Consider the following 11,692-nt stretch of genomic DNA (forward strand, 5'->3'; position numbering starts at 1 on the left):
AGAGTGCAGGAGGAGGGAGAAGGAGAGAGGGAGTAGAGGGAAATAGGGGGGCCGTTGGGGTTGGAGGGGGTGAGGGAGGAAGGTTGGGGGGAGATGGTGGGGACGGGGTTGATTTTGGAGGTGCCTAATCTGGGCAGTGGGAGTCCCTCCTGACCCTATCCTGGGGTTAGGAATGAGTAACCTCCATGAAAGCCTCGCTGACACATGATCGCAGCAGCAGTGGCGCTGCAGCAGCAGAGAGAGCGAGAGGGCCAGTAGCAGAGCAGGAAGCCGCGCCACGTGTGAGTAAGCTCCCTTTCATTCGCTGCCAAAATGTTTCAATGAGTTTGTCTTAAGGTCCAAATGGCTATTTCCCCTCACTCTCTCTCTCTCTCCTCCCACCCCCTCTCTCTTTCCCTTCTACTCTTCAAAGGAAAAAGCGATTAGATAATATGAAAAAAACAAGGCTGTTGTGGCAGAACGGTGGGTGGATGGATACATTTCTACCTTGAGGAAAACTGAAGCAACACTCCACAACCCCCCCCCCCCATATCAAGAAGTTCTGCCTGTAACAGAATAGACATCAAAAGATTTTTCCACATAATGATTTCACAGAATCCCACTAAGGCACTTATACATTAATAATACTGATCAATTGAAAGATTTAACCAAATTCCTTTCCCACAGCTTCCAGATAACTGAATTACCAATTGTTCATATTAAATACCATGAGGTATTCACTGAATGGCAATAAAAGTCATTTTTTGAGCTTCAGAATATATAGAGGTTCAGACATGCTTCAGAAAGGCAGGCCTGGAGTCAGCTTTGAATGTGAAATGGTTTTCAGAATGGACGTGGAGTGACATGGAGGTGACCCCAACCCAGGTCAAAAGGTGAGAAACCCAGAAGGAAACGCTGAGAGAACCTACTTACACACTACTGTCGGTCATGGACATGGAGTCGTCCGTCATGGCGTCGCTGGAGATCTCGGCGCTGTCGTTGCACTGGCGGGGGCAAACACATAGCCCGAGTTGACAAAGTAGGGACTGGCCGGGTCTCCGCGTCTGTGTGACCTGCCAAACACAACAGCAACAGTCCTTGATACAGTCCATTTTACACTACAATACATATTCCACCATTCATTACTGAAACCCAAGTAAAAACCTCAGTGCCATGCAGAGACTTCTATTGGTGAACCTGTATTAGCTATGTAAATGAAGTTTGTGTGTTAACTTGTGTACATGTTTTAGTAAGAGTCTTTGCTTGGAGTTAAAAGTTGATTTGAAGTGTTTCGAGTCCGAGTTCCTACAGATTTGAATAATTAGTCACCTTTCGCAAGACTTTGGGGCCTCGGGAATGTGACAACACTCTCTGAGGAGCTGTTTTTTCCCTTTTATTTCTCTCTCCTTTCATGTCCACTCCCCGTCATGCAGGCGGGGAGGTGGTGAGGGAAGTGAGCAGCTCAGCTGTATGTGAATGGACAACAGACCACTTCCCCTCGCTCTCCTGCTATCTCTCTCTACCTTTTGCTTGGGCAAGGCCCCTACTCCCGCACATTCCACTCTCTGAAGCAGTGTATCTTTTCTTGAAGTGTTTTCTCCCCCCCCCTTCCTCCCTCTCGCTCTGCTCTCTCTCATGTCTTCTCTCCTTAAATCCAGGCCCCTCTGTATACTCCCTCCTCCTCCTACAACCAGCCACCCCCCTCCCATCCTTCTAAAGTCTCTCTCCCCCTCTACTTTTACTCTCTCCTGCTGTGTTGCATTCCTGTTCCACTAGTGAAGGGGTGGACAGGAGAAAGGAGGGGAACCTTGAGCTTGGGGGGGGGGAGGGGAGCGCCAAAGAGAGAGAGCGTGTGGGAAGGGGGAAGGAGGGCCTCTTTTCTTTATGAGAAGTGCCTACTGCCGGGAGGATGACTAAAGCCGTAGGCCCCAGCTCAAACCTGACCTTTGGAGGTTCAGCAAAGAGTCAGGTATTTAGCGCAGCTGGGCTCTCGGTCCCCCCCCCGCCCTCTTTTTCTTTCTTTCATTATTCCCTGTTCCTGTCTCCCTCCGAGCACAGCTTAGGCTCTGTCAGAGGATTTCTCTAAAGACGAGATAAAAGCAGTGGGTAGAAAGGACGTGGGAAAACATCACAAGCGAAAGGGAGAACGGGGGTCTGACGCTGATGTTTTAGCTATGGCTATTTTTTTTCACGTTATTTCGGAGGAGAGTGGCTATTTCTGAAGTATTAAAAAAAAAGTTTTATCTGAGTGCAGTTGCGAAATTAGTTCCACATGTTTCAGATGGAAATGTGTTGACCTAAACAGTTGGTGCGGGGCAGGGGAAAGAAGAGATGAGAGGGAGGGGTGGAGGCTATCCCTTTCCTTCAGCGAAACACAAGAATGTGCAGATCCACCAGGAAGCTGAGGAGAGCCCTCGATGTCAACAACCCCCGAGTCCCCTTCAGTTCCCAACTCAACATGGCCCCTTCTGAACATCCTGTCTTCCACAGCAACACTGTCCCCAGCCTGCTAGTAGCTATGGCATGTAGAGTATCATGCCATAGGAACTAATTCTCCTGACAGTCAACTAATACTCCTGACATAACCCATGCAAAACCTGGTCAAATTATCTGGCACACTATTTTAGCATGAAAGACGATATGAATTAGAGAAAATACTAGTAATTTAAAACTCGTCATGAAACTATCATACACTTTTCTCGTCAACAAACATTTCTTCCAGCGTTACTATTTTGTTTAAGAGGTCAAATTGTTTCCTTGAAAACTGCCCTTTTTCAAATCCCTCTTTCCTATGGACACCGAAAGGAACAAGATACTCTAACCACTCTGTGGTAATTATGTCCAGATGTTGTTTTATTGTATGGACATACTAGGGGAACAGTTCGGTGAAAAACATTGGAATGGCTCTCTTTGATGCAACCTCGTGCATAAAATCCACACTTTCACAATGTTCCTGACTTGAAGAGCTTGCAGCTGTTGGACAATATGTTGGACGAGATCTTAAGAACAAACCCAAAATGCTTTCCAGAAACACTATCTTTGATCTCGGACCAAGAGGCCAATCTCTTCTGGGCATTACTCACTTTCTCCTCTGTGTGTTACATTGTAATAATGGACTACTTAATAATAGGCTGAACATTTTTGAAATATTGCATAACTTCACAATGATCACTCGTTTCATGTACTAGCTGCAACAGCCAGGCAGGATTGGTGTCTGAATTCATGCCTCTAACTGCTGGAGGAGCGATTTCAAAGCACAGGAAACTTGGCAAGCCAACAAAGGGCTGACTGCAATACACCATTTACTTTACAGGAAAGACCAGATCCGTTGATGTTTTGCACCCCCTAACTAATGCAGGGCAGAGGGAACACACTACATTTTTCCACTTTCATATTTTTTTCGGTCCATCAAGCAGCTTTTATCTTCAATGGGAATTTGAGGGAAAACGTTGTATTGACATGACTGGGCAAATAACTCGTTCAAATACATATTTGCTCTTTTGAATGATATAACTGGATTATATGCAAATGATATGATATTATCTAATCAGACAACATGGCCAAGAACTAATTAATTTACTAATACTATACGTTTAAGTAACCTTAGGATCTCTATTCAACATAAGCATATTGATAAACAGTCATATAAAAACGATCAATTAAATGACTCGATAGACTGTAAACTAATCAATTCAATTAAGGCATTCTCTTACCTGTACCCATTCTCCAGCACTTCCGCCGCAGTCGAATGGAAGCAGTGGCCCGTAGCGCATTAGCAGATAGTCCAACCACAGAGGCTAACGTTTTCTCCTTCAAGCACAACTCCACTCCTCTTCCTCAATGAGAGGTGGCGAGAAATCCGCACATCAATTTGAGGCTCCCGAGACCGCTATTGTTGGCATAAAACCGTGTTCTCGCACCCGTGTGCACATATTCAAGGTATATGTCAGAAGTTAAGAACATCTGGTACGCATTCTCCTCCATGGTTGACTGAATTTCCGTTTGTGCTTGGTCAAACATCGCAGAGTCTATTTTGGCTTCTAATACTATCCCTTATGTAGGTTTTAGTGGCAGGTTTCAACTGCTTGGCACAATGCTGTTGTTTTCAATGTACCGCTTGAAAATAGCTTTGGCAACTCGTAGCGTTTTGGTATCATTGAGGTCCATTTGCCTAAACCCATTGCAGGCGAACCAAAAGTCCAAAGTGTCCACGCATTTCTTCGCGCTCAAGAAAGGTGCTGAACAGGTGAGGACCGTCTTGGTCACCAGGAGAAAATGCAACGACTTGGTCCACCGGGCGAGGGGTGAATCCGGCGACGCGCTACCCTCAGGTTCCCGAGTCCATCCTCGTCCTCCTCGGCGTGGAGCCGGGGACGCGACGGTGACAGCTTTAGCCTTGTTTTGGGCTCTCATTTTGGCATGTTTGAGGGAGTATGGCATGACGCCTCTCCCTCCTCCCCCGGCACCGGGGACGGGAGCATCTTCTCCGGAAAAAGTCATTTTTTGAGCTTCAGAATATATAGAGGTTCAGACATGCTTCAGAAAGGCAGGCCTGGAGTCAGCTTTGAATGTGAAATGGTTTTCAGAATGGACGTGGAGTTGACATGGAGGTGACCCCCAACCCAGGTCAAAAGGTGAGAAACCCAGAAGGAAACGCTGAGAGAACCCTACTTACACACTACTGTCGGTCATGGACATGGAGTCGTCCGTCATGGCGTCGCTGGAGATCTCGCTGTCGTTGGCACTGGTGGCGGGGGCAAACACATAGCCCGAGTTGACAAAGTAGGGACTGGCCGGGTCTCCGCGTCTGTGTGACCTGCCAAACACAACAGCAACAGTCCTTGATACAGTCCATTTTACACTACAATACATATTCCACCATTTCATTACTGAAACCCAAGTAAAAACCTCAGTGCCATGCAGAGACTTCTATTGGTGAACCTGTATTAGCTATGTAAATGAAGTTTGTGTGTTAACTTGTGTACATGTTTTAGTAAGAGTCTTTGCTTTGGAGTAAAAGTTGATTTGAAGTGTTTCGAGTCCGAGTTCCTACAGATTTGAATAATTAGTCACTTTCGCAAGACTTTGGGGCCTCGGGAATGTGACAACACTCTCTGAGGAGCTGTTTTTCCCTTTATTTTCTCTCTCCCTTTCATGTCCACTCCCCGTCATGCAGGCGGGGAGGTGGGGAGGGAAGTGAGCAGCTCAGCTGTATGTGAATGGACAACAGAGCCACTTCCCCTCGCTCTCCTGCTATCTCTCTACCCTTTTGTTTGGGCAAGGCCCCTACTCCCGCACTTTTCCACCTGTCTCTTATACACATCTAGATGTGTACCTTTTATCCGCCGTGCACTTTATTTTCTCACTCCCTTGCACGCCAAACCCTCACCGTTCCCCTGCTATTGGCTCAGAGTGCAGGAGGAGGGAGAAGGAGAGAGGGGAGTAGAGGGAAATAGGGGGGGCCGTTGGGGTTGGAGGGGTGAGGGAGGAAGGTTGGGGGGGAGATGGTGGGGGACGGGGTTGATTTTGGAGGTGCCCTAATCTGGGCAGTGGGAGTCCCTCCTGACCCTATCCTGGGGTTCAGGAATGAGTAACNGAAGTGAGCAGCTCAGCTGTATGTGAATGGACAACAGAGCCACTTCCCCTCGCTCTCCTGCTATCTCTCTACCCTTTTGTTTGGGCAAGGCCCCTACTCCCGCACATTTCCACTCTCTGAAGCAGTGTASTCTTTTCTTGAAGTGTTTTTCTCCCCCTCCCCTTCCTCCCTCTCGCTCTGCTCTCTCTCATGTCTTCTCTCCTTAAATCCAGGCCCCTCTGTACACCCCCTCCTTCTTCTCCTACAACCGAGCCCCCCTCCCATCCTTCTAAAGTCTCTCTCTCTCTCCCCCCCTCTCTCCTGCTGTGTTGCATTCCTGTTCCACTAGTGAAGGGGGTGGACCCGGGAGGAAGGAGGGGAGAACTTGAGCTTGAGGGGGAGAGAGAGCGCAAAAGAAAGAGAGAGAGAGAGAGGGAAGGGGGAAGGAGGGCCTCTTTATTTATGAGAATGCCTACTGCCGGGAGGATGACTAAAGCCGTAGGCCCCAGCTCAAACCTGACCTTTGGAGGTTTGCGCAAAGAGTCAGGTATTTAGCGCAGCTGGGCTCTCGGTTCCCCTCCCCTCGTTTTTTCTTTCTTTCACGATTCCCCCGTTTCGGTCTCCCTCCAAAGCACATGCTTAGGCTCTGTCAGAGGGATTTCTCTAAAAGACGAGATAAAAGCAGTGGGTAGAAAGGACGAGGAAAAAACATCACAAGCGGAAAGGGAGAACGGGGGTTTGACATTGCGCCGGCTATGGGGTTTTTTTCACGTTGTTTCGGAGGAGAGTGGCTACGCTTCTGAAGGGAAAAATGTCATCTGGGTGCAGTAGCGAAATGAGTTCCACATGTTTCAGATGGAAATGTGTTGACCTAAACAGTTGGTGAGGGGCAGGGGAAAGAAGAGATGAGAGGGAAAAGGTGGGGAAGAGAGGAGAAGGAAGGGTGGGGGCTATCCCTTTTCTTCAGTGAAACACAAGAATGTGCGGATCACACCAGGAAGCTGAGGAGGTGCCCTCGTGTCAACAACCCCCGAGTCCCCCTTCAGTTCCCAACTCAACATGGCCCCTTCTGAACATCCTATCTGCCACAGCAACACTGTCCCCAAGCCTGATAGCTATAGGAACTAATATCCCTGACAGTCAACCCATAACCCACTGCAAAACTCTGGTCAAATGACCTGGCACACTATTTTAGCATGAAAGTTGAATATGAATTAGAGGAAATACGAGTCATTTAAAACTTGTCACGAAACTATCATACACTTTTCTCCTCTTCGCAACATTACTGGTTCGCTCAAGAGGACAAATGTGTTTCCTTGAAAAGTTCCCCCTTTTTCAAATCACTTTTTTCCTTCTCTCCTATGGACACGGAAAGGAACAGGACACTCTCTAACCAATCTGATATAATTGTATCCAGATGTTGTTTTTATTGTACGGACAAACTAGGGGAACAGTTCGGCGGACAAACTTTGGAATGGCTCTCTTTGATGCACACTCGTGCATGGAAGCCACACTTTCACAGTGCTCCTGACGTGAAGAGTTTGCAGCTGTCGGACAACGTGTGGGACGAGAGATCTTAAAAGAAACGAACCCAAAATGCTTTCCAGAAACACTGTCTTTGATCTCGGGACCAAGAGGCCAATATCTCTTCTGGGCATTACTCACTCTCTCTCTCTCTCTCTTTCTTTCTCTCTGTGTGTGTGCCTGTGTTACATTGTAGTCTGTAATAATAGGCTGAGAAATGTAGAAATATTGCAGAACTTCACAACGGAATCACTCGTTTCATGTACTAGCTGCAACAGCCAGCCAGGCAGGCTTAGTGTCTGAATTCATGCCTCTAACTACTGGAGGAGCGATTACAAAGCACAGGAAACTTGAGCACGCCAACAAAGGGCTGACTGCAATACACCATTTACTTTACAGGAAAGACCAGGTCCGTTGATGTCCCTCCCCTGACTAACTGCAGGGCAGAGAGGACAAACAGACATTTTTCAAACTTTGATATTTTTTTCTGTCCATCGAGCATCTTTTATCTCATAATGGAATTTAAGGGAAATACGTTGTATTACCATAGCTGGGCAATAACTAGTTCAAATGCATATCTGCTCTTTACAGCACGTTAATAACTGAATTATATGCAAGTTATATGCTATTATCTACCAGACAACATGCCCAATAACTAATTAATTCACTAATACTATACACTTAAGTAACCTTAGGATCTCTATTCRACATAAGCATATTGATAAACAGTCAAAATAAAAACAAACAATTAAATGACTCGATAGACAGTAAACAATCAATTCAATTAAGGCATTCTCTTACCGGTACCCATTCTCCAGCACTTCCGCCGCAGTCCGAATGGAAGCAGTGGCCCGTAGCGCATTAGCAGATAGTCCAACCACAGAGGCTAACGTTTTCTCCTTCAAGTCACAACTCCACTCCTCTTCCTCAATGAGAGGTGGCAGAAATCCGCACATCAAYTTGAGGCTCCCGAGACCGCTATGGTTGGCATAAGCCGTGTTCTCGCACCCCGTGTGCACATATTCAAGGTATATGTCGGAAGTTAAGAACATCTGGTACGCATTCTCCTCCATGGTTGACTGAATTTCCGTTTGTGCTTGGTCAAACATCGCAGAGTCTATYTGTTGCTTCTTAATACTATCCCTTATGTAGGTTTTAGTGGCAGGTTTCAACTGCTTGGCAACAATGCTGTTGTTTTCAATGTACCGCTTGAAAATAGCTTTGGCAACTCGTAGCGTTTTGGTATCATTGAGGTCCATTTGCCTAAACCCRTTGCAGGCGAACCAAAAGTCCAAAGTGTCCACGCATTTCTCGCGCTCAAGAAAGGTCCTGAACAGGTGAGCACCGTCTTGGTCACCCAGGAGAAAATGCAACGACTTGGTCCACCGGGCGAGGGGTGAATCCGGCGACGCGCTMCCCTCAGGTTCCCCGAGTCCATCCTCGTTCCTCCTCGGCGTGGAGCCGGGAGACGCGACGGTGACAGCTTTAGCCTTGTTTTGGGCTCTCATTTTGGCATGTTTGCAGGGAGTATGGCATGACGCCTCTCCCTCCTCCCCCGGCACCGGKGGACGGGGAGCATCTTCTCGGAAGCTACTGCTGATATGGWCCGTAAGCGCTCTGCTCATGGCTCCAGCTCCGGTTGCCGTGTGTGCCGTTGTGCCTGCTATGAGCTCCACTGTAATCCTCCTCACTCTCTGAAATCCGCGGGGGAGTTTCTCGGCTCCTTTTCACTCTGAAACAGAAAGTATTGATCTAATCAAAGCCAGATCCAGCTAACTTCAAAGGGAGACATGAAGTAAACAGTCCCTTTCAGATCCCCGCCGGTTTGCAGAGAAAGAAAAATGAAAGGTTTAGTCTCATCAATCTATTTATAATCTAAATGGGGGTTTAGCAACCTATATTTACAGTCTGCATCGATTTGTCACATCAAACGACCGTTGACAAGAACAATCCTTTCACATCGCCAACATTCCTCACCAAGTACGCACCTAAAATATATTTTACGCATATCAAAGCGATCACCTGAAACAGCTTTCATTTCAAATGAATTATCAGTCTAAATGTGCTTCCGATACTGTTATCTGCATTATGCATAGGGATTGCGTTCCCACGAACCACTTGTCCTCATACATCCAGTGTTGCATATCACACAGCCAGCCATCCAAGACAGTGAAAACACATCCTATGCGCCACAATGGACTAAGGTTCCTATAATGGGGAGGACAAGAGCCCCGTACAATGATCACGATCAACAGTAGCCTATAATTCCTTAAATCATTTGCAGTTAGCCAACTACATCAGCTCATATGTAGGCTACAACACATAATTATGGCAGCGAACACTAGGCAACGTGTCTGAGCAACGCGATATGATTACCCTGCACAATACAATATTACTAGGCTACTAGACAAGATATATTCTTATTCGTTTTTTAAAGAAGCACTTTACGTCATCTTCAAGAATGTCACAAGTAAAACTGTCATTATTGTGCCAAATGTGCCCTAAGCCCACGCGCCGCGAAACTATTTTGCGCAATCAAAACAACGTACATTGTATCATTTCTACTAGCACTTAGTCTGTTTACAAGATTTGCAKAAACAATCGATGTGTCCCAACTACTCATAAATAACATCGTGAAAAGAAAACAGCTCGCGAAGTGTATATAACATGGGGTAGGCTACATCACATACCATTGTAAAACKAAACCCGAATCCAGCAGAAAGTGAAGAAAAAGCTATTCCCATTTGCTTATGCTCCGTCCTCTTTAGTGGTATATATCCAACAAAAAGTCCGATGGAAGTGATGGTAATCCGACTGTGGACTAGATTTACTTAGCCACATGTGTCCTTGATGCAATAGGGATAGTCTAATGTACCCTGTCCCATTCAACAACTGACCCCAAAGTACGCAGGCACTGCTTCTATGTAGATCAGAGGGGGTGTCGACATTTCGAGGAGGCGGGAGAGGGGGACCTTGCCGAATACATCCCACTTTTCCCCTTCTTTCAGACCTATGATAAACTACAGCAACCAATATTAGTCTCTTCTACAGCCTTCACAATCACGAAAACATTGATCCTCGATCTCAGAGTTGCCTTACTTATCCATTCTACGGTCTTTTCTCGCCCACAAACAACAAGTGTGGCATACATTTCTCAACTTCAAAGCATTGCAGCAACACATCAAAGCGACCAAGAGAGGGGGCCTTGGTTAAGGTTGCAGAACTGCATTCTTGCAACTTACCATCGATGCACACGAGTCCTTTCCCGTATGATCAGAAACGGTTCACGCAGAAAAAAAGTAACAACCCAAAAAGTATTACAATAACACTATCAGAAAGCTGGTGTTAGTCTACTCCGCTCTGATGTTTATCTCAGAAAGAAGAGGAATATAAAATGTAACCCCGAAAAGAAAGCTCGTTTCCCCTTCCCCAGGTACTGTTTCAAGTAGTCATAGCAAGCTGCAGATCTCCTCTAGGCTATTTCAAAACGAACGGGCTGAGGGTTTAACAGTGGACATCAAAGTAAAGAACCGCCGGCCTGGTCCCGGAAGATACATAAAAACATCTAAACATATTTCCGATATCAAAAAACATAGAAGCAAATAMAATTCACTGAATTACATCGCCACACGCTTCAGCCAATATATAGATCCCAAAACACACTGTTGAACAATAGTCGGCCGTACTTAGAAAGCTGTCAGGGGGTTTTCTGGAACGACAACGTTTTTACTAGGTTGTAAGGACCTTATCAAAGACTGGCAATCTCGAGCCAACTCCGAGGCTTTGGAACGTCTGAAGTAAGTGATCTACCGCCCCAATAGCATTATCCCTGCAATCCTTCTGTTGCTACATACACTTTAAAGAGACATACCTCCTTTCCTAAATATTTGGTATTTTAACCTCCTGGTTTCTGCATGGTAGACAATAATACAAAATTCATGTAAATTCCTGTAAACAGTTTATGTAAACAAAGTTGGCTACACTTCACTTGGATTTCTCATAAACAAATGCATTTAAAAAAAAATGCCATTAAAACACCAAAGGGATATAATATATCATATTACACATTACGTCAAATAATAATCATAATATATCAAATAATCACATGAGGTAGTTATCTAGCAATATATTTCAATATTTTCATTGAGACACTGGGATGATACTGACAAATAATTCAACAAATTTTTTGTATTAGCCTACCTATTTAGGAACCACCATAACATACATGTAAATTCCCACACACGGAGAATCCATAGCCTACTATGACATTAGCTGAAATTGGCTATGGAAGATAGACAAGACATGTTTCCTGGGTTTTTAATTCGGATGACTTTCACTAATGTCATTGTGAAGGCATCTTAAAGGAAGGGTTAGACAGTGATCCTATCCCAGGGTACTTCAAAGACTATATTGTCCCTTTGATGTTGAAAATCAACTTTAAAGGAAAAAATATAATTATATAAGAGAATTCAGACACACAACACTTGAATCATGACACAGGAGAGGAGAACTAACATACTATTACTTTAAAATATAACTCTCCCATTGACGCTCATTAGTCTGTACAATCATGCATTCTATAGGTTCTGAACAGTATGCCTAATTGGCATACAT

General features: G+C 45.4%; 1 protein-coding gene across 1 annotated transcript in view; it reads right to left on the reverse strand.

Moving 5' to 3' along the window:
• axin2 (axin 2 (conductin, axil)) overlaps window positions 1-10,286 on the reverse strand; it is a 22,048-nt gene extending 11,762 nt beyond the window's left edge. The window contains exons 1-5 of the mRNA XM_070448624.1: window positions 9,769-10,286; window positions 7,880-8,810; window positions 4,659-4,795; window positions 4,246-4,460; window positions 913-983 (exon numbers count right to left, since the gene is read on the reverse strand). Coding sequence (XP_070304725.1) covers window positions 913-983; window positions 4,246-4,460; window positions 4,659-4,795; window positions 7,880-8,703 — 1,247 coding nt within the window. The 5' untranslated portion in view covers window positions 8,704-8,810; window positions 9,769-10,286. The remainder of the gene's footprint in view (window positions 1-912; window positions 984-4,245; window positions 4,461-4,658; window positions 4,796-7,879; window positions 8,811-9,768) is intronic.
• Window positions 10,287-11,692: the final 1,406 nt, after the last annotated feature.

The sequence above is a fragment of the Salvelinus sp. IW2-2015 genome, linkage group LG1, assembly GCF_002910315.2.
Source record: "Salvelinus sp. IW2-2015 linkage group LG1, ASM291031v2, whole genome shotgun sequence".
In the NCBI taxonomy this organism is placed as follows: Eukaryota; Metazoa; Chordata; class Actinopteri; order Salmoniformes; family Salmonidae; genus Salvelinus; species Salvelinus sp. IW2-2015.